This window comes from Glycine soja, chromosome 8 (genome assembly GCF_004193775.1).
Source record: "Glycine soja cultivar W05 chromosome 8, ASM419377v2, whole genome shotgun sequence".
NCBI classification, from domain to species: Eukaryota; Viridiplantae; Streptophyta; class Magnoliopsida; order Fabales; family Fabaceae; genus Glycine; species Glycine soja.
This window is the reverse complement of record NC_041009.1, coordinates 271,904-299,500: the sequence shown is the minus strand read 5'-3', so window position 1 is coordinate 299,500 and position 27,597 is coordinate 271,904. Positions and strand designations below refer to the sequence as shown.

Sequence of the window (27,597 nt, the reverse complement as noted above, 5' to 3'; positions counted from 1 at the left end):
TCAATTTTAAATTGACTAAAAAATCAAATTGAAAAAAAAAATTAAAATAAAAGACTAAACTAAAAAAAGTAAGATGAGAATTAAATTAAATATTTTAAAAGATAAAATATCAAACTAAAAAAATGATAAGATAAAAAATTAAATACATAATTTGACCTAAATACCCCCATCTAAGTGTGTTTGTTTAAGAGGTAAGGAGAAATCCATAAGAAATCATAATTTGGGAAAAGTGCAGCAGCACCGGCCAATGATAGACGATCACTCATTCCTCTTCATTCATTTCAAGGATTAGGACACAAAAGGGTATGGTCCCTTACCCCATTATTACATGGAAAATGTTTCTCTGAAAAATAAAAAGTAGATTACGAAATGTTATCATTTTTTTTTTATCTTGAGATATATTTTTAAAATGAGCATATAAAACATTTCAAATAATATATACACCTTTTTCTTTCCGTATGCTTTTCAATTGATCTCTTAAAATGTTTAGTTGAAAGATAGAGGCACGGCCGCTTGTGCTTGTTTACGATAAGAATCACGTCATAAAGGAAAGTTTACTACTTTTTTATTTTGATTTCCCAGAGAATCACGTCATAAACGTGAACACTTCATTTTGTACGTGTTTAAAATGATTGGTAAATGAACCAAACACCTATTTTAAGAGTTTCTTAATAGTATTAATTAAACTAATTACTATATATTGCTTTTATTATTAAGAAATTGTTTCGTTTAATTATTTTTTTTTCACTTTTCTTCCTTTTAAAATTAAATTATTTTTTAATTTTATAAAAAAGAGAAAAATACCACTTAAAAATATTTAATATTGGTCAAATTATTACTATTATTAAATAGTTTGAAATTATTTAATAAGTATTGTTTTAAACATACACTAGATTCAGTAAAAACCTAAAAATGTTCCAACTTACTTAATTTAGAAGAGACATGTTAGAATTCTTTATTTTAATACCTCCACAATGGAGATAGAAAATCCATTCATGTTAGTCATCAATTTGTATGGTGGACATTGAAGATCACACATTTTCATGAATTGGTTTTACCTCACAAGTTATGGAATTACTCTACTATTAAAACCCTGTTGGACTTCATACTAAATTAAGTATCAAAGTATTTACATATGACCATTCCAAAAAAAAAAAAAAATCCACCAAAAAAAGTATTTACATATGACCAGCATTATCGTCGATGATCTACCCACCACTATTTATGCAACCAATTGAGATCTTTAATGATCCACCATTATTTGTGCAACAAATCAAGATCACCTCTCAACATACCAACAACATTGGCATACTCAATTACCCTCAAATAAATATTATAATTGAAAATTCAATATATATATATATATATATATATATATATATATATATATAATATGATACTCCCAGTATATAATATTGTGATTTTTTTTATTTCTGAAAGATTTTTTTATTTTGAAAATAATTTAAGGATAAAATCAATATCAAATAAATATTTACAAAACTACTTCCATTTTTTGAACCTAACTTCTCTAATCAACCTTAAAACATAAATGCTGCCATATAAAATCATGACATGACTCTTTACTAATCATGTGAGCATTTACTGTACCAAAAAATCATGTGAACATCTATGCTAACATTAGGTCATAGATGTTAATCAATTTGACGGAGAAGCTAGACTTTACTTATTTAAAGATTTTTATCTCCACAACCTAACTATAAGGTAAAAACTAACTTGGACTATTTCTCATATTTTTAGGACTAAAATAACAATTCACTTAAAATATCATTCTTAAGATAAGGACAGAGAAATGGCCGGAGAATCCGTACGTGTAGGTTTGGACTAAGAAGACAAACTTTGACTAGTATTTTATTTATTTTATTTTTAGTTTCAGTATAGTAGTGCCGTGTTCAACTTTGTGATGTACTAACTCTACTAGATCCGACGGTTAGAATTTGGATAAAGAATAAAATAAAATAAAGCATATCCGTAGGATGCTGAGTGATAGTTAGTGTGATACTAATCTGACCATGACTGTATTAATTGTTTTCTTCGTCATCATTCATTAGATTGTTGTCCTCTTCTTATTATGATTGAGATTTTATTTAATTCCCAACTAACCGCAGCCTACAAGAACAAGAATTTAAACAGAAAAATCCAAAAGAAAAGATAATGTTGATTCGCAGCATACTTTATTTTAAAAAAAGTTTGACAAAATGAAAGCAAAATATTAAGTAAACGATAAAGTACATCCCCATCGTAACTTTATTTTATTTTGTAAAAAAAAGCGTAACCACTAGTTACCCACTAAGCTACAAAGCACTACATTCATGTTTAGTGGGTGTCTGCATCTCACTTATCTTCTTATTTTTATGTTAAAAGCGGCAAAAGACGCTTATTTAAAACTATTCTTTATAGCTTTTACTAAATAAGCGGGATTTTGTTGAATATATATGTTCCAAGGTTAAAAACGATTAATGTTGCTCACAAGTGACTTATAATTCATAGATGGCTGAGTTCTTAAATATGTTGACAAGTGTATGATTTTTTGGTTATATATATGAAAAGTATTTACCTTTGTAAGAAAAAAAAGAAGCTTTGCGCCTCTATATAAAGAAATACCCTAAAATGTGTTAATTAGGCAAATTAACACAAAGGTAAGTTGAAATGGGTTTTAATTAATTAGCTAGGTTTCCATTTCATGAGTAGTCCCTACAGTTACGGAATGGGACGGCACTGTCCCTTGCCTTCCCCACTATTTTGATTCCGAATCACGTACACAACACACACAACAACAAGTTATTATCCCTTTTATTTATTTTTATTACAAATTTATAACCCCATTTAATATATATATATATATCTTTTCTATATAAAAGAAAGAAACCACATTACCTACCATTGTGACTCAGCAGCTATAATAATACGGTTCCTTTGCTTTGCTCTATCTCTCAGTAGGCAAGAAAGAAGATGAAGGTGAAGAAGGGTTGGCTCGCTGTTCAAGTGGAAGAAGAGACAGAAGAAGCTGGTGGAGTTGGGTCTCAAAGATTTGTGATCCCAATTTCGTATCTTTGTCACCCTCTCTTCAAGCACCTTTTGGATAAGGCTTATGAGGTTTACGGCTACCACACCGAGGGTCCTCTTAAGCTTCCATGTTCAGTTGATGATTTTCTTCATCTCCGATGGAGAATTCAGAAAGAATCCTCTACCCATCATCACCATAACCATAACCATAACCATCACCATCATCGCCAACTTCCTCACGCCTTGTATTTCCATGCTTGTTAATTCCCACACTTGTATACTTTCTTTCTTTCTTTTTCTTGGTTTTGCTAGTGTTTCTTTGTCTGCCTAGCTTTACCTTCTTTTTTTTTTCAAGAAAGAAAGATTGACACCGCTCTGTAATTACACACTTGAAGAGAAATCTTACCATGCTTAGATAAGTTTTTGTCTATGCTATGTGATTTTGCGTATTGGGAGGATATATAAAGGATTGGAGTACTATGGATGTTTATCTCTTTAATTTTCTCTCATTTTTCTAAGTTTTCTTGAATCTGAAGATAGCCCAGAATTAATGTGGTTCATGTTTACTCTACTGATACGTACAGCATAAATTCGATCGAACTTATTAGAAAAAGTAAAAGAAAAAAAATCTGGCTGAGTGATATACTGTATATACGTGAACGAAAGGTATGGGGTACAATTAATTTTTCAATTGGCGATTACGTATTTAGCAGCAGCAGCAGCATGCGTTTAATTTGATTGTTTCAGGTGTTTATGGGTAGGATATGAGTTTAATTTTAAACAAGATATATATTAACTGACTTTATTTAATTATTATTATTTTTTGTTATGATGAGCTTGATTTAAAATACACTTTCAAATCAATATAATTTTATTTAATTTAATTGCAATTAAATTTGATTGAGTTACGTTTACAGTTCTTTCAATATACAATTTCATCAATAGAAATAGCACTACAGTCTAAAATGATTTATAAAAAATATAATAATCCTTTTTTAAACAAATTAATCATTAATATAATAATACATTATTTAAAAAAATAATTTAAGAATAAATTTAATAGTTCAATTAATCATTAATATAATATAAGTAATATATGATAAATTACATGTATATATATGTCTTGAAGGAAAAAATAAATTTGCATGAGATATAATATACAAATTCCTGTACTTTGAAATCTCAAGTAAAATATTACTGTGAACATATGAAAGATGTTAACGGGTGTCTTTAAAATTGTAGGTATAATAATAAAAGTAAAAAAATATTTGATTAATTGAAAGAAGAGTGTTTATTATATTAAAAAAAACACAAAATCGCCTTGGACATGGATAAATGAATGAGTTGTTCTAATTTATTTAGTGGTTTGCAAGTTTAAGTTCTAATATATACAACTACATATTAACACTTAGAAGTAGAAATTCATTGTTAATAATGGTTTTAGCTTATATATATTTATTTAAATAATTCATCATTCTAAGAATTATTTAAATAAATATATATAACCTCAGTTATGCAGATTATTATGATCTTAATTCATTTCACTAATATTCATATACTTTTGGTGTAATGGTTTGGTGGATGCACATTCAATGAGATTCGCCAGTGATAGCATAACTAACTGTTCCACTTCCATGTTTCTGGTCCCGGATCAGCCGAGTTTTTCAGAAACATTTTCATTCGACAACATTTCCAGTTGGTGATAATATAAAGATTAAAGTTAATGGACCATTCAAAAGCTAGATCGACAGGTTTAGCAGCAAGTGGTGGTCTAATTCAAAATGACTAAGGTCTCTTTCTTGGTGGATTATTCCACAACTTAGGGATATGCTCTTTTGTTAAAGCAAAATTTGTGGCCTTGTGTTGAGTATAGTTTCTGTCTGGCTCCTAGTACGCTCCTTCCAAATGGTCGGGGTGGCTAAAGTTGACTTAAAAGTTGCAATACATTTGCAAACTTTGTTGAGAAGACTAGAAGAGGGTGTCCCCCACCATCCCATGAATGTCACTCCCAACTTTGTTGAGGTACTCCTCAGACTCAATCATCCACCAAGATTTCCTTCAATTGTCACATTCTTCAGAGTGCCCCTCTCATTTGCTCCCCATCATTTCAGAAGATGTGTCTCTTGTAGTATAAATGCTTAATTGCTTAGTTTTGCCCAGGGCGTGTCAACCCCATATTATTTATAAAAAAAGACTTTCTTTTTTTTAATGTTGGGTTGACTAAATATGGGTACTCATTTTCAAATCTGTGATCCTAGCTAGGATTAGTGAAAATAAAACAATTTTCGTCACTAATTCATTGATTTTATGTAGTCTTCTATTTGTTTGTAAAAAAAATGAGAAAAAGAGAAATTTTTTTAAAATTTGAATTAAAGAAAAAATAAAATATATATAAAAAATTTTCTTTGTTTTTAAAAATGATTTTCTCTCTCTTTTTTCCTATGTTTTCTTTTAAAACAAACAAAAAACATCATTATTTTTTTCCTCTCTATTTTCTTGCATGTAGAAACGAATAATGGTCTTTATGTTTATTCGAGTGTGAATAAAGAGGGAGGAGGGTAAGAGAAGATATGTAATGAAGATTTTCACTGAGTATTTTTTTTTTCATTCATATAAGAGGAATTTTTCTACCTTATTCTTTATTATTTACATCCTTTCAAGTAACATATTTTTAAATTTAGTTTCTCTTTTACTTCTCATTTTTTTATTTTGATTTTAATTCAACAAGAGCCTAAATAAAATGGAATGGGAAGAAAACCATAAAAATAAGAATGGTCGCTGGGCCAGTATTGTTTTCGTTCATTAGCGTTGGGCTACAATATTATTTTGAAAAAAGTTGAGACTGAGACTAAATTATGGGCTAACTCGCCTATGGATATTGTTTCAGGCTGACCTTTATTTTGGAACATCAAGATGGATATGTATTACATAATATCTTTGTATTTATTTCATATAGATAGGAGGAATACTAGCTACATTTTCTGTTTTATATTGTTTTCTTAACACTTTATGATTGATTAAAATTTATTAAAAATTATCAATTTTGGTAGATTTTCTTTTTACTCTATGTATCAGTTCAAGAAAAATAGATTATAGAATCTATTAGGCAAGGAAGCTATTCTTTACAAAGATGATAACTTCTATTATTAAATGCTTCCTACAGCCTATTATTGTTCAATCAAGAATCAAGATGGTTCCCAATTTCTTGCCAAACGGACTCGGAAAACATTCTGATCTCATTCTCTCCGTCATGAATTATTTTCCAACATGATTTAATATAATGACAAATTCATTGTCAATTTATATATTTACTTGTACTTGACTTTTCAGGCATGACAGAAGCACAAACTGAAAGATCAGAAAAAGAGGATAAAAATGCCTTTAATTGCTACCGATGAATCCTATTCGTGGACATGAAGCTTATAACTTTAAGTTTCTATTTTGCACTCAAAATGTGTCTGCAAAATTCCTAAGTAAGAATATGTGTTTGGGTAAACAACTGAATTAAGTGGTTGTTCTGTAAGCTCTTATCACACGAGCTTATGCCATAAAAATTTGACCAAAAAAGATATTGAAATAAGCAAAACAGAGTTTTTATACGAGTTATATATAAGCCATTTCCATAAGCCTAAATAAGGTCCTCAAAAGCTCTTTGGAACACCTGATTAGTCTTTAAGAAAATTGAATTGGCAAGCCTGGTGTCTATATTTGGTATACTTGTCTCAATCAAGTAGTGAGAATGCCCCAAGGTTTATGGGCTATTGGCTTCAAGCTTGTAACTGTTATCCATGTTGTTTTGGTGTAAGATTTGATTAAGTATATTGCTGCTTAGTTGCTAAAATTGGCTTGGACTAATAGCACTTGAACTTATGTGTGTGTTCTTCATTTCATGTAAATTCCTATATTCAACTGATCGCAACTATTTTTCTCTCCACCATCTACTGCTTCTATTGACTGTCCTTGACTAGTAAACTTTCTTACTCAGAATTGCATGTGGTGCCAATCACCTGTGTCATGAAAGGCAGAGTTAATCAGTTTCTGAACTTAGCCTTGTGAGCTGATTTAGTGATTATTACATTATTTTGGTTACTTCATTTCTTTTCTTTTTTGTAACTGAATGCTAGTATTATGATTCTTATTTTTATTTTTTTTTCAGTTTCTTCTTAGATGTCATGCATCTACCTGATAAACTCCATGGTTAATTGTAGAAGTATTTTGTTTGTCGGGTCTGTAATGCTGTATATCCTTTGCAGTAGAGCTGTTGAAGATATGACGGTTTAAGTAAATAGGTTCACAGATGCTTTACAATCCATCAACCTATAATGTCTGGACATGCAAATGCATTTACGTAAGACTTACTGCCTCTGTGGTGACTTGTAGAAAGCTAAAAGTGTCCTATCAAAAAGCCCAAAAAAGAAAAAAAGCCATAAAGATAGGGTTTTCCACGATGGTGTAGTAACTCCTGGGTACTACGCACTGCTAGCTTAAGTTGAAGCAAATTGAGATGGACTGATGAATCAACTATATGAAGCTAACTGCCTAATGCCCTAACAAACATTTGGCTGATAGAAAAAATTGTTACATATAGTTATGTAGTACTAGTTTTGAGGGAAATTCTTATCTGAGTAAAGTTGGGGATGCTTTTGTTCTATGTGGCATCTTTAGCTAGTATTTTAAATTAACATGTAGGATAGCTTAGTGCACATGCCATGGAAATTTGCTCTTCATTTTCGTTCCTTGTTTTGGTGGTATTTTGCCTACAACTCTGTTTGTGAATCCTGTTGTTTGTGTGTGTGCAGTTTTATTTTATTTAATCAATTATTCTTATACACACATTTTCTTTTTATCAAATCACTTATTACACATGTCAATTTTTCACCCTACCTATTTTTTACTCTCTCTGACTCTCTTACACCCCAAAAGGGAGGAGCTAGTTATGCTTCGTATTTTGCCAAGTTATGGATTATTACACATACAAAGCAAATGTCATTTATCATACGCTTTGTTCCCCGAGAAAAGTTAACCAGGTGGTTCTAGTAAATTGTAGTAGTAGGTGCAATTATACGAACCTATATCTTGTTAATTGTCACCCTACGTGCCGATGAGGCTCTATGTATGGATAATATTGTCATTGATGGAATGATGTCTTGTTTTGCAATTCTCTACTGAAGAGCATGTAGGAATTGAATGCCAGAAACATGGTACGGTAGTGGGCTCATTTTCAATAAGAAAAAAAATTCGGATTCCAGATCATCTTAATGGTTTGTCTAACAAAAAGATATGAGGGAATATTAATAAGGATTGACATAGGTCAGAGATGGAATTTCTACCAACAAGACCAACCATGCATTTATTAAAAGGAAAATAGAAATGTGATTTGATCAAAATGAAAATGGAATTACAGTGGTCCTGCTGTAATGCAGCTTTCTTTTGTAGACATGAAATAATTAATAGTGAGTTACATTGTGAGAATGCAATCAAGAATTAAAAACATAAAGCTTGATGTTGTGAAGAGGAAAAGAAAATGGTTTTGAATTTGGAAGTTGAAAGAAACATCTTTGGATTCCCCCGCGCTTGACATGCACAGATCTTGAAATATAAAGTCGACGGTAATAAATGTCTGCGCTGATTAGTCAAAACATTGGGACATAGCTTTCCTGTTGAGCTTATGGCTCGAGAATTGAGACATAGTTGGAAGAAGTTGTCAAAGTTAATTATATAATGTTGTTGTTAATGTGCAGAGGGGAGGGGACATGCAGGTGATATGTATATTAGGGGAGGGCCCGAGAAATGCGCTGTGGAAGATAGAGATAGATACATGACCATTATCATCACCCCATTATTGAATTCAAATGCCTGGTCCCTACTTCATCAACCATTGCTGCTCCCCCACGTGCTCTTGTCCCCTCTCCACGCCGTACCAAACACCATTTATTGCTATCACATGCCCCTCCATTCCCTCTTCTTTTACTAAGACAATTTAGCTCTTCTCTTTAATGTCTCCTTTTAATTTAATTATATTTTTTTTTATCACTGAATCAAATATTAATTTTGCTACGTGTAATTGTTTAAACTAAGATAAAAATCAAATATAAATCATCTTTTAAAATAAATCATTCTACACCTAAATCTTATAATAGTAGTATGAAAGTGAAAAAGTAGGAAGAAAGGAGGGGTGTGTCTTGTACTCATGGTGATAGGTTGTTGTGTTGTTGTGCTCCTCCTCGTTACTCGGGCTTCTCCCCATCCTACGCTCCCGCTGACACCGACATGTCCGGTCTCCCTTCTAGCCCTCCGATTCTCACATTCAACGGCTCTGATCCACCCATTCCCTATTCGCCGTCTTTCCCATGACGTCTTTTACGCAACACGCTCCCACTCATACCCCATTCATTTATTTATTACTATAAACAAAAATATCACAAAACAAGTGTCTTCACCAACTGCATGCATGGGAATTGAAGTTTGAAGCACCGTTGTGTGTGGCTAGTGTCTTCATTAATTTTACGGGTACCCCTCATATATATATATATATATATACACCCAGTCCCATTTTCCTCTTTTATTCACTTAGTTGGTGAGACAAAAGTTCTTTGCCATATGGTTCCACAGCTTCAACTTTCTTTTCTAATGCTACATAACTGGTCCTTTTGCTGCAGGAGTGCAAGTAAATTACTATCTCTTCTCTAAGTTCTAACGCGTGGTCCACTCGATCTTTATACCATTACGTAGTTCTATCTGGCTACTTTCTTGTGCTTAACTAAGATATATACTACTATCAAATCTAAAACGGCCATGATCAATTAATTAGTAAGACAAAAGTTAAAAGCAGAACATATATCATATCATTGAATGAATTACATAAAATTGGTTTATCTAGTCAACCTACCTAGCTATAGTCATACGGCTATACTATTTGTGCACTTCTATGGCTTTGGATCCTTGCATTAGTAAATAATAATATCACGATGCTGTAGTAGTATTATGTCATAAATTTAACTAAGAAACTTATTGAAATAATCTAAAAAAAACTTATTTTAATAAATTACACTAATATAGTCATTGAAATATACTAAAAAAACTCTTGAGAGTTACAAGTTATTTTCATAAATTCAATTAAGTTTTTTATGTTCTTCCAAACACTCCCATCAAATTTGTCATGTGAATATTATAAATCTCGTTGTATCGTGTTCCATTTTTACCCGATATAAAAAAAAGCCCCTTCAAAAACACCCCATTCAAGCATATCAATTATGTAGACCAATACCAACATAATAATATTATGCCATGTAACTAAATCATGAATATATTTACTTCTTGTGTATAATCAAGTCACTAGAAAAAGTCACTTCACTTGAATTGACGTTTCCATTATCAGCTGAATTCAAGTATATTGTGTAATCACGTGTCTCTTATATGGCTCAATTCAGTCAATTGGCGTAAATTCTGCAGCCTAAGTTCATATACTTTAGATTTTGCCCTGAAGACACCACTATGGATCGAGCTCGAAAAATGCTTACCTATTTGTCGAGAACATAATCAAGTCACATGAATTGAGAATTCTTTTATCGGCAATCCGCATAAAAAAAAAAAAGCACTTACAAAGTCACGGAATTTTCACAAGGTTAGATGTTCAAATGTGTGTGTATATATATATATATATAAATTGTAGCTGAGCAAAAAAGTAATTGCAAAAAGGGGGTAACGTGAATACTTTTTATATAAAGATTAATCTAGCACGCCTTAATTTTTTATTTTCATTAAAAAGCTTGATATCTCAAATAAATAATATATTCTCGATCAAAACACATGGCGTTACCTTATACAAAAGAAATAATATTAAAAATTCAAGCACATGTAATAACGTAAAATAATGTGGGAAAATACATATTTACAACTCACCTGGTCGATCGTTAGTTTCTTGAAACTGTAAAATGAGATGACCTATAAGAAGCTAGACATTAGACGTGACACTGGTTGAGTCAGAAGTGTATATCTGGCCCTATTTATTATAATTTTTATCTGCCCCCACATGAAATTTTAATGGTATTTAGGTACCGTAAATATACATATTACCTGTAATATATATGCAATCTCTCAATACTTATATGCTGTTTATTAACCCATTTCTTTGCAAATTTGAAAGATATAACTCTCTTCCACCCACTGCTCACGTCTTTTCTCAACTAAAATTGTTAAGTACAATATTTTACATATACTTCTCTCTCACATGCCATTGCAAACATTCTTATGCAAGACGACGCATCTGTATATAAGCATGTCACGCCTATCAATCTTTACTTTTCTAGTTTGCTAACTAGCACATATATACAAAACCATATATCAAAAAGATTTTAATTAAGCTGATAATCTCTCAGGCTATTAATAAAAAATCGTTTTGTATAATATGTAAACTACTTTTAATTTAAAAATTATTTCAACAAAAAATGTGGTGAATAAATATATATAAAAGTACTATTATTTGTGATGGAAGAATAAAGTCATGCCTACTACATAGATTTTTTTTTATAATTAAAAGAGTTAGAGACTCATAATTTTCTGTTGAGTCCAATAATTGACGAGACTGGTGTAGCACAAAAGGCTGAGACTATTTTCTCTAGCTCAACTAGACCATACAGGTAGGGTGTAGAAATTCTCTTGTCTACACACTACACTATCATTGTTGCTATTACATATTCAACGTTAAATTAACGAGCGAGTGTACGAATATTTTCTGTAGATAATTGTGTTTTGAATATTATTATAGCCTAGCAACTGCAAAAATTAAATAAATTAAAGAATATAGTACCACTTTAATTATATACAGTATAGATTAATATTATTATTTTATTTTTTAAAAATCTTGAAAGAGGATGGTATACAGACTTGCGGATAGAGTATAAAATCACTGCAATAACAAAGATTAGTATATATATGAAGAGTAATTAGATAGAGGGAAAAGAAGAAGAGTGAAAAAGAAAGGAAGGAGAGAATGTGTATGTGTGTATGTGATTGTGATATGATGTGGCCGTGCGGGTAAAGTATCCTACAGAGGAGTTTGAAAGTAGGGATAACAAAAGGCTAAAAATAATAAGGCAATGATGAAAGAATCGCATTAAAGGCATACTTGTCTCGTGTCAAGTGTATTTTAAATACTCATTTTGTCTTGTTCTGTGTGTTTGACTGGCTAGTAGCAACTGTTGCTAGCAGGTAACGCCTCGGTTGCTTGACCGGCACCATCAGGTCATTCCCACAACATACTATTATATATAAAAAAAAACCTACGCTCACCAACATTAATTAAATCCTATAAATTATTCATTACTACTATTATTATAGTATTGTTACATAAGTGGGCGTGGATGAATTTAACTTTAGGTAACTGAATTTAGTAAAATTTGAGTAAATCTCGTGACATATATGAAACAAATCGAAGTCACTTGGATGTTGTTAATTTGTTGAAAGAATTTCTCCGTCCTTTGTGGTGATGATGAGTTAACAACTACGTACGATGCTTTTGTTTATCTTACAGCTAGCTGAGTAGTTAGAGTTTAAGTTCCGTTTTGCATAAGCCTAATTTTGGAACATCTGAACGGGTGACTAAAAAGCACACTTAGTGTGGTATGAGTGAGTCAGTGCTTGGTTTCTCTCTCACTCACATGGGCTCGCTATATATATGAAGGTATGTGCGGGTTAGGGTTTTGAAGAGTGTTGTGTTGAGATGGGTTGGTATTGAGGGGAATGTTGGCTGGCTCGAGGCTTTTCACAAATGAGGTTCACAGTGGATGGAACTATAAGGCTTCGGACCAGGCTTCATTCCCCTCAAAAGTTCTTCCTTTCATTTGTTTCTACTTCAAACTTCAAACACAAGATCATGTGTGTTGTGTGTGGTTGAGAACTTGACATGCTTCTTCTTCCTAGCTTGCAAAGGTGAGGTTGAGAGGAATGTTGTCTGGCTCGAGGTCATGGAGGAGGAGGAGGAGTAGAGTACTGAGATCAGTGAAAGTTTCCAATGGAAATTTACCCTCTTACACAAAAAAATGATTCTCGGACCAGGCTTCATTCCCCCCACCCAACTTTTGCTTTTTCCTTAATTTAAATTTCTTTCTCTCCATTTTCATATCTCGCATGCCCTTATGGTAAGGCTTTCTCTTCCTTTCATCTTTCTCTCAATCTGCACAAAAAAAAAAAAAATGCTCTTTCACAGTTTGTTTTTGCAGGCTCAGAATTTTCAACTCAGTGGTGGCAATCTTGTTTTGTAAAGGTTGTATTTTCGTTACCTTCTTTTTTATTACGAGTGAATATGCTACCTTCTCCCAAATCCCAAGCTACAACTTACTTTAGTGATGGATGAACCAATTTCTTTACATATATGTGTGGCTAAAATAGAGAAAAAAAAAGTTTGAGCTGTTTGCATCTGCTCAGATTATGTAACTATATATGCTCAAGTCTCCCATGTATAGATTTAGTTTTCATCATTAATTTGAAGGCATTTGTATGAAGAATTAGTCCATGCTTGAAAATATGTTAATTTTAGAAAACAATCATATATTTTTAAACAAATGGTTATCTTTTCAAAATGACTTCTTGTTTGTGTTTCCCTATTTTTCTCTCTCATACACCCACTCAAGAGAGAGAGAGAAGCATTTTTACCACAGCAAATCTGTCTAGTTTTCTGGTATAGTATTAATTTAAGATTAACATTTCAGAGAGATAAGATACTACCTATGAAAATATTATTAACAAATAAGTTGGCTAATCACAGGCCCTCAGACCTGCGGGAATGTTTATTTCACGTGGACAAGAAAGCTGAAGTGAATGAAAGCATCAACAGTGAAAACCTATTATATCATATGTGAAATTCTTTTCTTTATCTGCAACTAGCTGCTATGCCTCTTAGGTCTTTCTAGCATAACTTTCCTCTTCTAAAGTCCTTTCAGCTTTGAATATTATTGCTTCAGCTTTCTGTCAATAAACCTGTTTTCTGGCCGGTGAAAATTTTAGGGAAGCCAACTTCATAATTTTACTTGGGGAAAAGGCTTGCCATCATTTTCGTCAACATCTGAATGAATGTACTTCAGGTAAATTAACAGTTACCCAGTAAAGCAAGTAATAAATATATATTTAATGAGTTATTGAATTAATTATCACTCATATATACATACACCTTCATACATAAGTCTAAAAATATTTATGTGTATGATGTGAGGTTTTGAAACATGATGCGCTGTTGAATTTATTTTGGTTTTGTTGTGTAGTGAAATGACAGTGATGAGTGTTGAAGGCATGCACTCACTAGCTGCTGAAGTTGCTGATGCATATACATGTGAAAGACTAATGAATGAAAGAAGAGAAGAGAAGAGATGTGCAAGAACAGTTAACGAGTAGTGAGAATCAGGAGAAGCTACAGCTAGGGATTCTATGTGTCTGTGTCTGTCACTAGCTAGAGAAACGGATACTATAACATGATTATGATCTATGACCACACCATGTCATTGCCAGCTTCCATTATCATGACGAACTCAGATGTGTGTATCTAGCTGCATGCATAACTAAGCTGATGCAAACTACACCTGGAAAAAGGAGAAAGAGGAAATAGAGCTTCTCTTCTCTTCTCTTCTATTATTATTTTGTGTCTGATGTGTGTGTTTTAGTGTAATGTATTTATGGAGCTTCTAAAGTTGTTGAAAATGCAGAAACCAACTCAGGAAAAGCTTGGATCAGCAATATCAGCTTCATATGCTACCTTTTCGTGGAGTCATAGTATGTAGTAATAGTGAGATGAGATCTTTTAGCATTTCAAATTGCATTATGGGGGGAGAGAGAGAGAGTAAATAAATGTAGAGTATCTGGTTTTTCTTGGGAAATGAAACTGAGAGAAAGACACGGCTACTCGGACATCGTTTCATGACAAACTTGGTCTCTTTAAAGAAGTGAAACAATTGCACTCCTTTATTGTTGACAGCTTCATCATGAATTTATTATCTTTTGAGCTAGCTGCTAACTTTTCTACACTGTCAGATAGCCACCAACAAAATCTTTTAAACAAAATTTAAAATTTCATAATAATACCAGTAATAAACAAATTCAAAATAGTATTGTGATGTTAATTTACTTAAGAATATAGTGAACAACATGCGTATTTCGCTTACCATTATTTTTTTTTTCAAAATACCAAAATTTGATTTTATAATTGTTACTGTATAATGATTTAAGCTCCTGTCACTAGCTCAGAGCTTTTGTTTTCATGTGTACATAGATGAAGCATCCAATTTATATCTCCTCTCACTATTATTCGGCCACTTTTTTTTATAATTAAATGCCACAGCATAAAAAAGGTTAAAATAATGAAAAATACAGTGCTTTTCATGGGTGATGATCAAAGGGGTTTTGCATATTGATCCTTTTTCTCCCTTTTTCTTCTTCCATTAATTTGGTATGCACACATAGAAGGGAAAGAGAAAAAGAAGAGACAATGATTTGGGCCATCATTTGTTTGGTATAATAAAACAATGAAAGGAAGGGAATTGAAAATATGCAATTTTTGTGGGTGCCATCGTGTTTCATCCCTCCTTCTTAGTGAGGATTGGAAAAGGAAACATAGTACTAGATAGTGGCCATATATGTCTTCATTCGTTTTGTTTTGAACCCATTGCACGTGTCTTAATCCAATACGGTGACTTAAGCTTAACACATGTGCAAAGTTTCTTAGTAACTGATCCAAGCGATTTGTGTGTAGCCCACCTGACCCAAGGACCAAACATGACTTTTAAAAGATTCTGAGATCAAGCAATGTATGCGTAATGTTATGATTCTCATACATATAGACACATCTGAAGTCCTCCCTAACTCCACTTAACTAGCTATATGAGTACATTACAAAATCTTGTTTTTGAAATGTAATTTTTTCATGCATTACATAAATTACATAGACTAATTTTCGTAATATCGCTGCAGTATTGGGTCTTACATAGACTAGAATATTTTTGTCAAACAAGGACGAGCAATGTGAAGACAAAGAGAAAAAAGGGGTATGTAAAAAGAAGCCCCTACTTTCTATTCAAAGAGGCCCAGTCATCAAAGTAAAAAAGAGTGGAAGCTTCACTGCGCGCGTCACCAACCTTCCTTGTGATTCTCTGATTTCCGTTCCCCACCTTGTAAAACCGTTTATTTTAATGGCCACTAAACTTGCATTTGAATCCATAACCTGTCACTGCAACAATTCATCAGGGTAATACTAGATGAGCTGAACACCTTCAAGAAAGGGGCAAGCTATAGTGTAAATTTTAAATTTAAAAGGGAGAACGGTATAACCCTTACACATCTCAAGAAAGGGAGAATAATTTGCTCTTTATTTTGTTAATGATAACTTTCTTTTTACTTTTATTTTCCTAATATCAACACTCAATGTTAACAAAACCGATAAATCACAATTTTTTATGTCATGCCTTGCATAGGATTCTATGAAACATTAATCTGTATTGTCATACAAATATCCACTATAAAAACACAAGAATTTCAAAGGGGAAAATCGACAGAAAGTTCTATTTGACATGAAAATTGAAAGATAGCAATTCAGTAAAACATAATGTTTTGAATTTCTCACATTGCATGTATTGAGGAAAAAACACAACGATGCTTAACATGTTTTGAATTACTCAATGTTTTTCTTTTGTCTACATGAGAACATCTATTTCTTTTCATTAACTTGCAGCAGTTTTAAGAAAGATAAATACTTATTACAACACCAAAACATTTGGATTACTTTAAAGTTTAAACATTCGTGAACAATGAACAGGTTAAAATAACATACCCTGCAAATCTTCATAATTAGGAATTATATGGATTCAACAAATAGCCACAAGGGTACAAAGGTAAAATAGTCAGGAGAAGCTTTGTACCCTTGTTAAAGCTTCATTTGTTATGACATTTCACATGAATGAGGCGCTGACACCACCGGCAATCCCAGGTAGGAGAAGCTTTAACAAACGGAACACCACATGGCTCATCACAGTAAAAACAGAAGGCAGACATCTCATGATTTTCATCCACATTAACCCATCTTTCTGACCAGTGGTGTCGAATATGGCCAAAGCCAGCCTGAGCCACACATTTGCAATCCTTTGCTGCAAACTGAGAACAAAGGAAATAAGCTGCGACACCACAAACAGAGCAACGATGGAGAGGAGCATGCGGTGAGGCTGTTGTACCTAAATTTTGAAAAGGCCAAAGGGAAGTCAAGCAGAAACAACAAGTGGATGGCTGTTCCCTATAAGTAAAATCTTCAACCCACAAATGCTCGGATAGCGGAACTTTAAACTTTTTCCAAACTTTCTTCTTTTCTCTTGCTGCAGCTTTAATCCAATTCAATGAGGACCTTCGCTGCCACTTGAGAACAGCATATATGAGAGCCATTAGTCCAAATGATCCAGTGATCAGCCATCCAAAAATAGATGCACTGGAAGCATCAGGGCTTGTGACAAGCCTCAGAAAGGAATTCCCCAAATCAATCATGGTTAAACTCATTTGATTGAACTCTTCTGTCAAACATAAAACCTGACCATTTGACCCAAACTGTCACACATTGCAATGGATAACAATTTTAGTTCGGGAGGGAGTATTTTTCTTATGAGGCTACAGTTAAGAGCTTTTTGATAAAACTATTTTCCAAAACAGGTTTTTAAGTAATACAGTAAGGTGTCATAGGGTAATTCAGATTCAGATCGAGTGATACAATCTATATAGGAGTTCACACAAATTAGAATTAGTTGGTCAAATAAAAGGGTAATAGTAATACAATCCAAATCTATTTATTGTTATTATAGGAATTAACATAGAAAGTTTGTATCTAAAAAATTTCTTATTTGAAAGGCAAGACCTGGAAATGAAGCGCAGGCAGGACCACCAGTTAGCCAAAGCATTAAAGGATCATTTTCTAACATAACAAAGTAGTAAAACACTTGCATGTCATCATCTTTTTCTCCTAATCCAACATACCTGGTTTAAGTGCAATAATGTCTCAGATTTTGTATCAAAATTCTCTCTTTCTGCAGAATTTATAGTTGGACAATTAAAGAATAGAGTTTGGTTTCGTAAAGCAATGAAAAAAGCTATTCAATTATCTGAACAGGCGGGTACAAAAAGAGTTCAAGTACAAATTGCAAGACGTATCGACGGAAAAGAAATTGCATGTTTTCTTGATTTCATACCAAAAAAAAAAGAACCACATCTCTTAAATTACCCTTAATCAGATTTGAACTTAAGGGTATTTTTGAAATAATGACATTAAATTTGTTTATAATTATATTTAAGTCCACCAAATTTAGTCCGGGAGGGAGTATTTTTCTTATGAGCCTACAGTTAAGAGCTTTTTGATAAAACTATTTTTCAAAACAACTTTTTGAGTAATACAGTAAGGTATCATAGGGTAATTCAAATTTAGATTGAGTAATACAATCTATATAGGAGTTCACACATGTTGGAATCAGTTGGTCAAATAGAAGTGTAATAGTAATACAATCCAAATCTAGTTATTGTTATTATAGGAATTAACATAGAAAGTATGTATCTAAAAAATTACCTATTTGAAAGGCAGGACCTGAAAATGAAGAGTAGCCAGGACCATCGGTTAGCCAAAGCATAAGAGGATCATTTTTTTGACTTAACAAAGTAGTAAAACACTTGCCATCATCTTTTTCAATACTAAAAATAAAATAGATATCTATATAATAGATAATTTGAAACTAAATAAATTAGTTTACGGCTAGTCCCATTTATTGGAGATTGCGACCATGGAGGGTGGGGAAAAGTAAACTGTGATGCGGAGCAGTGTTAAGATATCACATGGGAGATTTGTCATTTAAGTTAGGGAGTGTTCCATCAACTAGGCTAAATTCTGGGCTATCTTCCTTGTCTTTACATTGCTTGTGGGAGTGGGAGAGGTTATAAAAATATGATGATTGAATCCGATTCTTCTATAACTGTTAATCTCATAGACGGTCAAGGACAAGCCACATTAGTCAAGTCGTACAAAGGATTGGACTTAGAAACAGCATTCAGGAACTCTTCATCTGGTGAAAGGCACACTTCCAAATCAATGCTTCCACCTCCTTCATGGCCTGGGTATGATGTCACTTTCCCCTCAAACTTGTTGGCATAACCACTTCTTGCCGCCACCGCTTTTCCCATTCCATACACGTTGAACCTGGGCGAGCTACCCATTTGAATTACGAAAGGAGACTCTAACCACACCTTCAGAGATTGCAGCACCACTCCATTGTTATGGTTTGCAACAGCCATGTGCAACTTCCATGCAGCCCATCCTATACCATTCTCAAGCAATTCCCCTGTCGTCGTTTCTGCACTCACTACATGAACTGAGTTTCCAAAGTATTCCTGAGGCAGAGGCGGTTCCATTCTTGATCGATTGTTTGCTGCCAACCTGCAAGTTGTTCTCTGGTCGTTCGGTGGGGAGCGTGCACGTGTTACGGATCTCCAAACAAGCGCTGATAATGATTGGAACGAAGAGATTTTGGTGGTATTGGACTCCGAGTTTGCCTTTGCTTTCAGTTTTGCAATGGACTCTGCTTAAAAGTGGAAGATTCTCTCTCTCAGCTTCGGTGCTTCATATCTGCTTATAATCTCATCATGATGTATGAAAGGAAGATTGATTGGTGGAGCGCAATCTTTTGGAAACCAGCGATTGTGAATGGGAACATCATATTCATGGCCTAGAGCATGAGATTGAGATTGAAAGATCTGAGACCATGTATTGAAGAAATTCCAATAAGAAGTGCCATCGCCAACAACGTGGTTCATGGAACAACCTATGAAAACAGCATCCACAAGTTCAGTGACTTGGATGGACAAAAGGGGCATGGTGTGGCCATCATGGTTGACTGCTTTGTGATGGTCAAAGAAGGAGTGAAGAATGGGTGGCACGTCAATGGGGGCGAGTATGTCAGATATGGTGATGTCCGAAGTTGCATAGATGAATCTAGCTCCATCACTGTTTTTGCAATCAACGGAAACAGAATAAGAGGGAGGGTCATGGGTTTGGTGGGTGACAAGGCGACCAGCCAAAGGATAGAAATGGAAGAGGGTGAGAGAAAGAGAGTGTTTGAGATTCTCCATGAAATGATGTTGATCAACAAGAGTTGTTGCAGGCTTCTTGAAGAGTAGACCCTTCTGGATATAGTTGGTAGACAACATAGCAATATCCCAATGGTTGGGGAGCTGGGGCTTAACAAAACATTCTGAAATGCGTCGAACGGCAAGGGCACTCATTCTGAAGTGCAGGCCACACACAAGTTAGATTTGTGTTGCAGACTGCTTAGAGATCTAGTATTAATTTCCTTTGTGAATTCTGAACCAAGACATGGTTCATTACTCTTTCTTTATATAAATAAATAATGCAAATTGCTGTCATAGTCCGCAGCCGGTTAGTTGCCTTTTCGGTGAATCTGTGTGCCACGCTCGTCTTTATTTAGCCAAAATTCTATATTCATAAGTTATTTAGTATGCAACAAATTAACTAACACACTAATTAACCTCTAACTAACTAATTAACTCAAGTGATATATCTAGTTTTTTATATTTTTTTTCCTCACTTATCTAAGTAAGTAAAGAAATTTTTCTTCATTTTTTTCTATTCATCCAAATAATATACTATTTTTCTATTCCTTTTCTGTTTCATTTCTATTTTCCCCCACTTTCCACTTATTTCTCTACTTTATTTCATTACTAGTTCAACCAACAACACATTGTATACTACACAAAATATGGTATTTGACATGTTCAACGGTCAAATATTGGGCATATCAGCAAGCTAGAACAGGGGATTGGACACCGAAACTGCATTCATAAACTCCTTGTCTGATTCCAGAGCTCTCATTATATGTGGCAAAAGGCACACTTCCAAATCGATGCTTCCACCTCCTTCACGACCTGGGTATGATGTCACTTTCCCATCAAACTTGTTAGCATACCCACTTCTAATCGCCACCGCTTTCCCCATTCCAAATTCACAACCATACTTGTTGAACCTGGGCGAGCTTCCCATCAACACACTGTACGGATCAAACAATCGACCAATTTGAGGGATAAAAGGAGACTGTGACCATCCTTGGAGCGATTGCAGCACCACTTTGTCATTATGGTTTGTGACAGCCACGTGTAACAACCATGCAGCCCATCCTAGATCATTCTCAAGCAATTCCCTTGTTGTCGTTTCTGCACTCACTACTTGAACTAAGTTTCCAAAGTATTCTTCTGGCATAGGCGGTTCCATTCTTGATCTATTGTTTATAGCCATCTTGCAACTTGTTTTTTGCTCGTACGGCACGGAGCGCGCGAGAGTTATGGATCTCCAGACAAGTGCTGATAATGACTGGAATGAAGAGATTTTTGTGGTATTGGACTCTGAGTTGGCTTTTGCTTTCAGTTTTGCTATGGACTCTGCAGAAAAGTGGAAGACTCTCTCCCTCAGAAAAGGTGCTTCATAGTTGCAAATGAACTCGTCATGATGTTTGAAAGGAAGATTAACAGACGGATCACAATCACTGGGAAACCAACGGTTGAGAATGGGAACATTGTATTCATGGCCTTGAGCTTGAGATTGAAAGATCTGAGACCATGTGTTGAAGAAATTCCAGTAGGAAGTGCCATCACCAAGAGTGTGGTTCATGGAACAACCAATGAAAACAGCATCCACTAGTTCAGTGACTTGGATGGGCAATAAGGGCATGGTGTGGCCATCATGGTTGACTGCTTTGTGACGTCAACAGGGGTGAGTATGTCAGATATGGTCATGTCCAAAGATGCATAGATGAATCTAGCTCCATCACTGTTTTTGCAATCAACGAAAAAAGCATACGAGGGAGGGTCTTGGGTTGTGTGGGTGACAAGGCGACCAGCCAAAGGATAGAAATGGGAGAGGGTGAGCGAAAGAGAGTGTTTGAGCTTCTCCAACAGATTTTCTATGAAATTCTGTTGATCGACAAGTGTTGGAGGCTTCTTGAAGAGTAGACCCTTCTGGATATAGTGATAAGACAATAGAATAATAAGAATATATATATATATATATAGCAAGTATGGGCAGCAAAGCATGATTGAACAGTTACAGACGTGCAGTACAGAAAGTCAAAAAAGGAGTTCACTAGCTTGATGCAGTTTTCAGAAACACAGAATAGAAATAAGAAAAGGATATGAATTATGATTGAGAAACTTGAACCAAATTCGAGTGGCTAACTAAATGAAAAATCAGGATATATTTTACTTACTTGCATCATTCGCTAATCCTAAATCAAATCATATCACATACAAACAAAAAAGCAGGAGCAATTAAATTCCGAAACAAATTGCTTGATTAATAGCGAAAACAAAAAATAAAAATCTAGGGCACGCTTCATGGTGCTGGCTTAAAATTGTAAACCAAAATGAGTATTGCAGCATCTAATAGGAGATGAATCGAAAAACGCTTATGATAGTGATTGTAAATGCAGCTTAGAATGGAATGGAGAGATTAGATCTACGGAAAAGAAGAGGATGAAAGGAAAGAGAGAGGGGATTTGATTTTCCTATAAATCATATTTTTAAATTTCACCTTCCTCCATCAAAACGGGAAAAGGGCGGGATTTCCATTCCCCCTGTTGGAAACTCCTTTCGCTCTATTTACCTTTTTGTCCCTTCTCTTCCACCATGCAATCTTATAAGTAAACATTTCATTTTTTTAACTACATTTTACATTATTTCTGTAATTTCTAAATAGTTGAAAAATATTATTTTAAACTAATTTTTATCTTTATATATTTTTATTTGAAAATAAATTTTACATTATTTCTATAAATAGTTTAAAAAATATTTTCTTCAATTATTTCAAGTTTTGTTTTATCTTTATATGCGATTTAATTAATTGCTCATCAAATTCAATCTAATCTCTCGTTTATCTTTTATATTTAAATTACATTTCAATGTTTTTTTAAAATTTATCCATAGTTAAAGATAATAATATCTAACAACTTAATTTATCTATCTCCATCTATTTATAAATTTTAATTCTCATCCTTAAATGAGTACGTTTTTAAACGCTACTAATATTTATCATGTGCAATACAAAGGCCAAATAATATGAAAATTTTATAATTATAATTATTTATTATAATTTTTTTTTCCATATCATATACTTTAAATAAATATATAAAATGGCATAGAGAAAATTTAATAAATTTGTTTTTAAAAACATTAAACTAAATATATATATATATATATATATATATATATATATATATATCAAAATTAATTTAATTAGTTATCTCTTGAAATAAGTTATCCTTAAATCTTTTAGTTATATATTCTTATTTTTTTAACTTGCATGATTTAATTCCTTTATCTCTTACCTGTTATATAAGTTGTTGTAAGTTCCTTTATCTCTTATCTAATTAATTTTGATATCTTTCTTAATCTTTACTGTATTGATCATGTCTTGAAACATATTAAAATAGAGAACTATAATTGAATTATAACTATTTTGTTTATATTGATCATGCCTTGAAACATATTCAATTAAAATAGAGAATTATAATTTAAATTAAATCATTGAGGAAACTTAAATATGAAGAAACTTAAATAAGGTGATAAGTTGGAAAAAAAAAAGAGAAATTTTAGGAGAAAAGATTTATAGATGAAGAATATTTGTATAAATATCCTTATGTATATTATGATTGCATATTACTTGGTCTTATTGAAAAAAAAAATAAAAAAAACACATCATTTAATAGAAACAAATTTATTTCGATGATACTTTTCGTTTCCGAATTTGCTGTGAAACGAATTAATTGGTTCCAAAATTTCAATACAACTTTAATTGAAAGTTGATAATTCGACATGATGATAATCAACTTTTGTGAAGAACATGGTGGAAAAAAAAAAAAGATGGTCATCTCATGATTAAAAGAGTAGACACATAAGTTATTTGTCAATTCGAGCTAATTATTTGGAAAAATGCGATTTACAAAAATCCAAAATTCACACTCCAATCACAATGTTACAAATCTTTCAGGCAAAGTAATTATCGAAATTTAATTCATCTGTTAATGAAGTTGCACCCTTGAAATTTGAAAAGCAAAATTTCCACGATAACGAAAAATGCAACTAAGCGCCTAGGCTCTCTAGGACTACGATGCTTTTGTCATATATATATAAAAGTAAAATTGGAAGGTGTAAATAACAATTAATTGGCCTAACAGAATGATAAACAAGAGAAATTGGAATTTCAGTTGAGAAATCTTATCATAAAATCAAAGAAACAGAAAATAAGAGTAAAGTTTGGAGAGCATAAGTTTTGGCATGAAGTTAGTTACTAGGAATGGATAAGTTTTGATAGAGAGAGATTTGAATGTTATTTTAAGGGGTGGGTTGAGGCGCAGATTGCAGAGTGGAGTAAGAAAAGAGAATGGTGAGGCGAAAGACTAGTGTGGGAATAACTACGGGAGTGAAGACTTGGATGGTGGTGTCCTCGGAGACAGGAGAGCAACGCCTTGAGGATGTCGGCAAGCACTCCCTAATGCGGCGGACTGGCTTGCCGGCGCGTGACCTTAGAGTCCTCGATCCCATGCTTTCTCACCCCTCTTCCATCCTTGTACGCGAAAGAGCCATTCTTGTCAACTTGGAACACCTCAAAGGAATCATCACTTCCACCGAGGTTCTCATGATCAACTCTTCCAACCCTTTCTTTCTTCTCTTCCTTCAAGACCTTCTCACCCGTCTTACTCATCAACCTCCCTCACCGGTACCTACTTCCATATTCCCTTTACTTCACACTTATACATGCTCATCATGTTAATTAATAACTTTCGTGGACTTCAAAAAATCTAAAAAGTCAAATGCTAATTGCTAACCAGCGTGCCCTAATACTCTTGATTACACAGATGAGCAATGACATGAATCCTGGTTACGAAGCAAAACCTCCAGCGATGTGTGGTTCTGAAGATTCTTCCCAAAATGTTTCGCATGTGAAAATATCTGAGGAAGTAAAAGCAGATAGCCCTAAGATGGCACCTATAGCTCCCAAGCAGTTACCTTTTGAGTTCCGAGCCCTCGAGACATTTATTGAATCTGCTTGCAGGTGCCTTGAATCTGAGGTCGTACTAACTTATTTTGTTCATTTATATAACTGCATTTACTCCTACTTTTATTTTATTTTATTAAGATATTAGATAAATACTTGAATCTTATTGTGTGTGTATATAAATACACACGCACACAATATGTGTAGCTCTTTTTTTTTTAACCTGATGCTTATTTTTAAGTTCTATACATGACTTGTTTATATTAGACTTCAAGATTGGAGGAAGAGGCATACCCAGCTTTAGATGAATTGACCTCCCAACTTTGCACACTCAATCTTGAACGTGTAAGGCATATCAAGAGTCGTTTGGTTGCACTTTCTGGTCGTGTGCAGAAGGTAAATCATAACATTAATGCTTGAAGATTAGTAAAATTTACATAAGAATTTTGGAAAATCATGAATACACTTTCTGAGTGATCATCTTGTGTATATATCAGGACACTTATTCACTCTGTTGTTTAAAACTCTTGACTTTTATTCCTTAAATAAAATAAAGCTTATTCCTTATTTTCAACGAGAAATTTTGTGCTAATTAAATGCGGATGCAGATCTCAGTTGGATGATTCGCGGATAAGAATTTACTCATGGAATCCCTTTTGCCATTTTTTCAAAGATTCAATAATATTTTGTATTTATTAATCTAGCACTAACCATACCATTGTCTTGTTCTTAATTCAATTTAGCCACATAATTAATTCTCCACTATGCAAATGGGGAGTAGACTCGTCTGTGCAAGTTTAATTTAGAAAAAATGCTTGCTAGGAAGACTTTTGGTTGCTTCTATATTATTGTCAAGGATATATACCTCGGGTAGGAACATAAAGTCTATATTGTGAACCTGAAAATGTGAATCCCAAAAAGAAAGCATACTTTTGCACCAAGATGGAGTATATGCCTAGGGATATTTTGATTAATTTTTGTTTAATAAAGTTATATATATGTTGTTCTCGCAAAAATAAAATAAAAAAGGGACTAATTATAGTCTTGGATTTTTCAGGTAGCAGATGAATTGGAACATTTGCTGGATGATGATAAAGACTTGGCTGAAATGTACTTGACAGAAAAGCTTAATGCTAGTTTATTAGATCAGGCATCATTAAAAGAAGAGTACAATTCTGAATCTGAAGATACCGATCAAAGGTAAAATCAATGTTTCTGTATTTAACACCGAAGTTGAGCTTAGCAATTACATTATTCACGCTTACACTGGTTACTTTTGTCTGTAGCGATGAATCAAATTCGGAAAAGTATGACAAATTCCCTGGTCTTAAACTTAATGTTGAGGAATTGGAAATGCTTCTAGAAGCATATTTTGCGCAGACAAATGGAATCTTGCAAAGATTGTTTAGTGTAAGTATCTCTTTATTAACTCTTGTATCCTTGTTTTGAATACTAACATGAAAGATTCTTGGGTGTTCACAGAATAAGAGAAACATGTTTTGGTATTTTGATTAAAATCCAGTTAATATAGATTTTTTTTAATACCAAAATATCAATATTTTGAAATGAAGATCAGAAATGAAAAGACATATTCAATAATATTAAGTGATTGCATTTAATAATTAGATTTCTTCTTTAAAATACTCATTACTAATGATGCATGTGTTTGTGACTTGTTAAGTTGAGTGAGTACGTGGATGACACTGAGGACTACATCAACATGATGTTAGATGATAAGCGAAATGAGCTTCTGCAGGCAACAATAATATTCAACACCCTAAACATGATACTAAATGCTGGTATTGTGGTTGTAGGATTGTTTGGCATGAATATTCAAATCGAACTCTTTAATGGTAAACCTCGTCAATTTTGGGCTACCACAGGTGGTACATTTGGAGGATGTATACTTTTATTCTTTGTATTTTTTTGGTGGGGGAAGAAAAAATATTTGCTCTCAATAGATCGAGAGTAATTACTTGTAAACCAAGTGTTTGTTGACGAATAATTTATGAGCAAACTATATTATTATTGATAGAAAGTGACAATTTTTTCATTTTGTCGTGACAGAATAACAATTAATCTGTGATAATTTTTAGATATTATTGGAAGAATGGCCCACTAAATTACTTGTGTTTATAATTTAAGTGCATTATACTCTATTAATCTCTCTAAACTTTGTTTAGAATTTTTTCAAGTATATTTTAACAGAAATAATGCGTGAACACGATTACTGGACTAGTTTAGAAAAACCCAAAGAGTAGAGTCTTTTAAAACATAATTTATCTATTTTGATAAGCATATTTATCCTTATTTCAATTATTGATAATTGAAGTGAAACTCAATTTGATAAAAAAAAAAAACAGAGAATGATGAAATCATTTTGTCTAAACTTAAAAAATTAAAAGTGTTTTTTTTGAAAATATTTTTTACAAAAACCTTTTTTAAAGATACAAATAAGATTTGTTTTTTACAAATAATATTTTTCAAGTAAGAATTGAACTGTGTAA

At 33.1% G+C, this 27,597-nt stretch overlaps 3 protein-coding genes, 1 long non-coding RNA gene and 1 pseudogene across 5 annotated transcripts; 3 read left to right on the top strand and 2 right to left on the bottom strand.

Annotated features, from left to right (window-relative positions):
- The first annotated feature begins 2,970 nt into the window (after positions 1–2,970).
- Positions 2,971–3,288, top strand: LOC114424709 (auxin-responsive protein SAUR32-like). Its single transcript, XM_028391558.1, has one exon. The coding sequence runs from the start codon at positions 2,971–2,973 to the stop codon at positions 3,286–3,288; it is 318 nt and encodes a 105-aa protein (XP_028247359.1).
- A 9,108-nt stretch (positions 3,289–12,396) lies between these two features.
- Positions 12,397–15,020, top strand: LOC114420943. Of its 2 annotated transcripts, XR_003668466.1 has the most exons (3): positions 12,397–13,288; positions 13,790–14,105; positions 14,283–15,020. It is a non-coding gene; the product is annotated as an uncharacterized LOC114420943 (long non-coding RNA). The 2 variants fall into 2 exon arrangements; XR_003668465.1 differs by having other exon boundaries at positions 12,402–14,105.
- A 1,746-nt stretch (positions 15,021–16,766) lies between these two features.
- LOC114420941 lies at positions 16,767–20,617 on the bottom strand (annotated as a pseudogene).
- Positions 20,618–20,689: 72 nt separating this feature from the next.
- Positions 20,690–21,913, bottom strand: LOC114420942 (uncharacterized acetyltransferase At3g50280-like). The gene has a single exon (XM_028386660.1). The coding sequence runs from the start codon at positions 21,767–21,769 to the stop codon at positions 20,852–20,854; it is 918 nt and encodes a 305-aa protein (XP_028242461.1). The 5' UTR covers positions 21,770–21,913; the 3' UTR covers positions 20,690–20,851.
- A 2,557-nt stretch (positions 21,914–24,470) lies between these two features.
- On the top strand, positions 24,471–27,351 carry LOC114424708 (magnesium transporter MRS2-F-like). Its single transcript, XM_028391557.1, has 7 exons — positions 24,471–24,825; positions 24,947–25,163; positions 25,358–25,486; positions 26,148–26,290; positions 26,377–26,500; positions 26,772–26,973; positions 27,299–27,351. The coding sequence occupies exons 1-7, from the start codon at positions 24,476–24,478 to the stop codon at positions 27,349–27,351; spliced, it is 1,218 nt and encodes a 405-aa protein (XP_028247358.1). The 5' UTR covers positions 24,471–24,475.
- The last annotated feature ends 246 nt before the right edge of the window (positions 27,352–27,597 follow it).

Bases quoted from the DNA above. Each gene is read 5' to 3' on its own strand.
- LOC114424709 (XM_028391558.1), top strand. From the start codon at position 2,971: ATGAAGGTGAAGAAGGGTTGGCTCGCTGTTCAAGTGGAAGAAGAGACA.
- LOC114420942 (XM_028386660.1), bottom strand. From the start codon at position 21,769: ATGCCCTTATTGCCCATCCAAGTCACTGAACTAGTGGATGCTGTTTTC.
- LOC114424708 (XM_028391557.1), top strand. From the start codon at position 24,476: ATGGTGAGGCGAAAGACTAGTGTGGGAATAACTACGGGAGTGAAGACT. The intron at 25,487-26,147 runs GTAAATCATAAC...TGGATTTTTCAG, and splicing joins TTTCTGGTCGTGTGCAGAAG to GTAGCAGATGAATTGGAACA. The intron at 26,974-27,298 runs GTGGTACATTTG...ATATTTTAACAG, and splicing joins TCAATTTTGGGCTACCACAG to AAATAATGCGTGAACACGAT.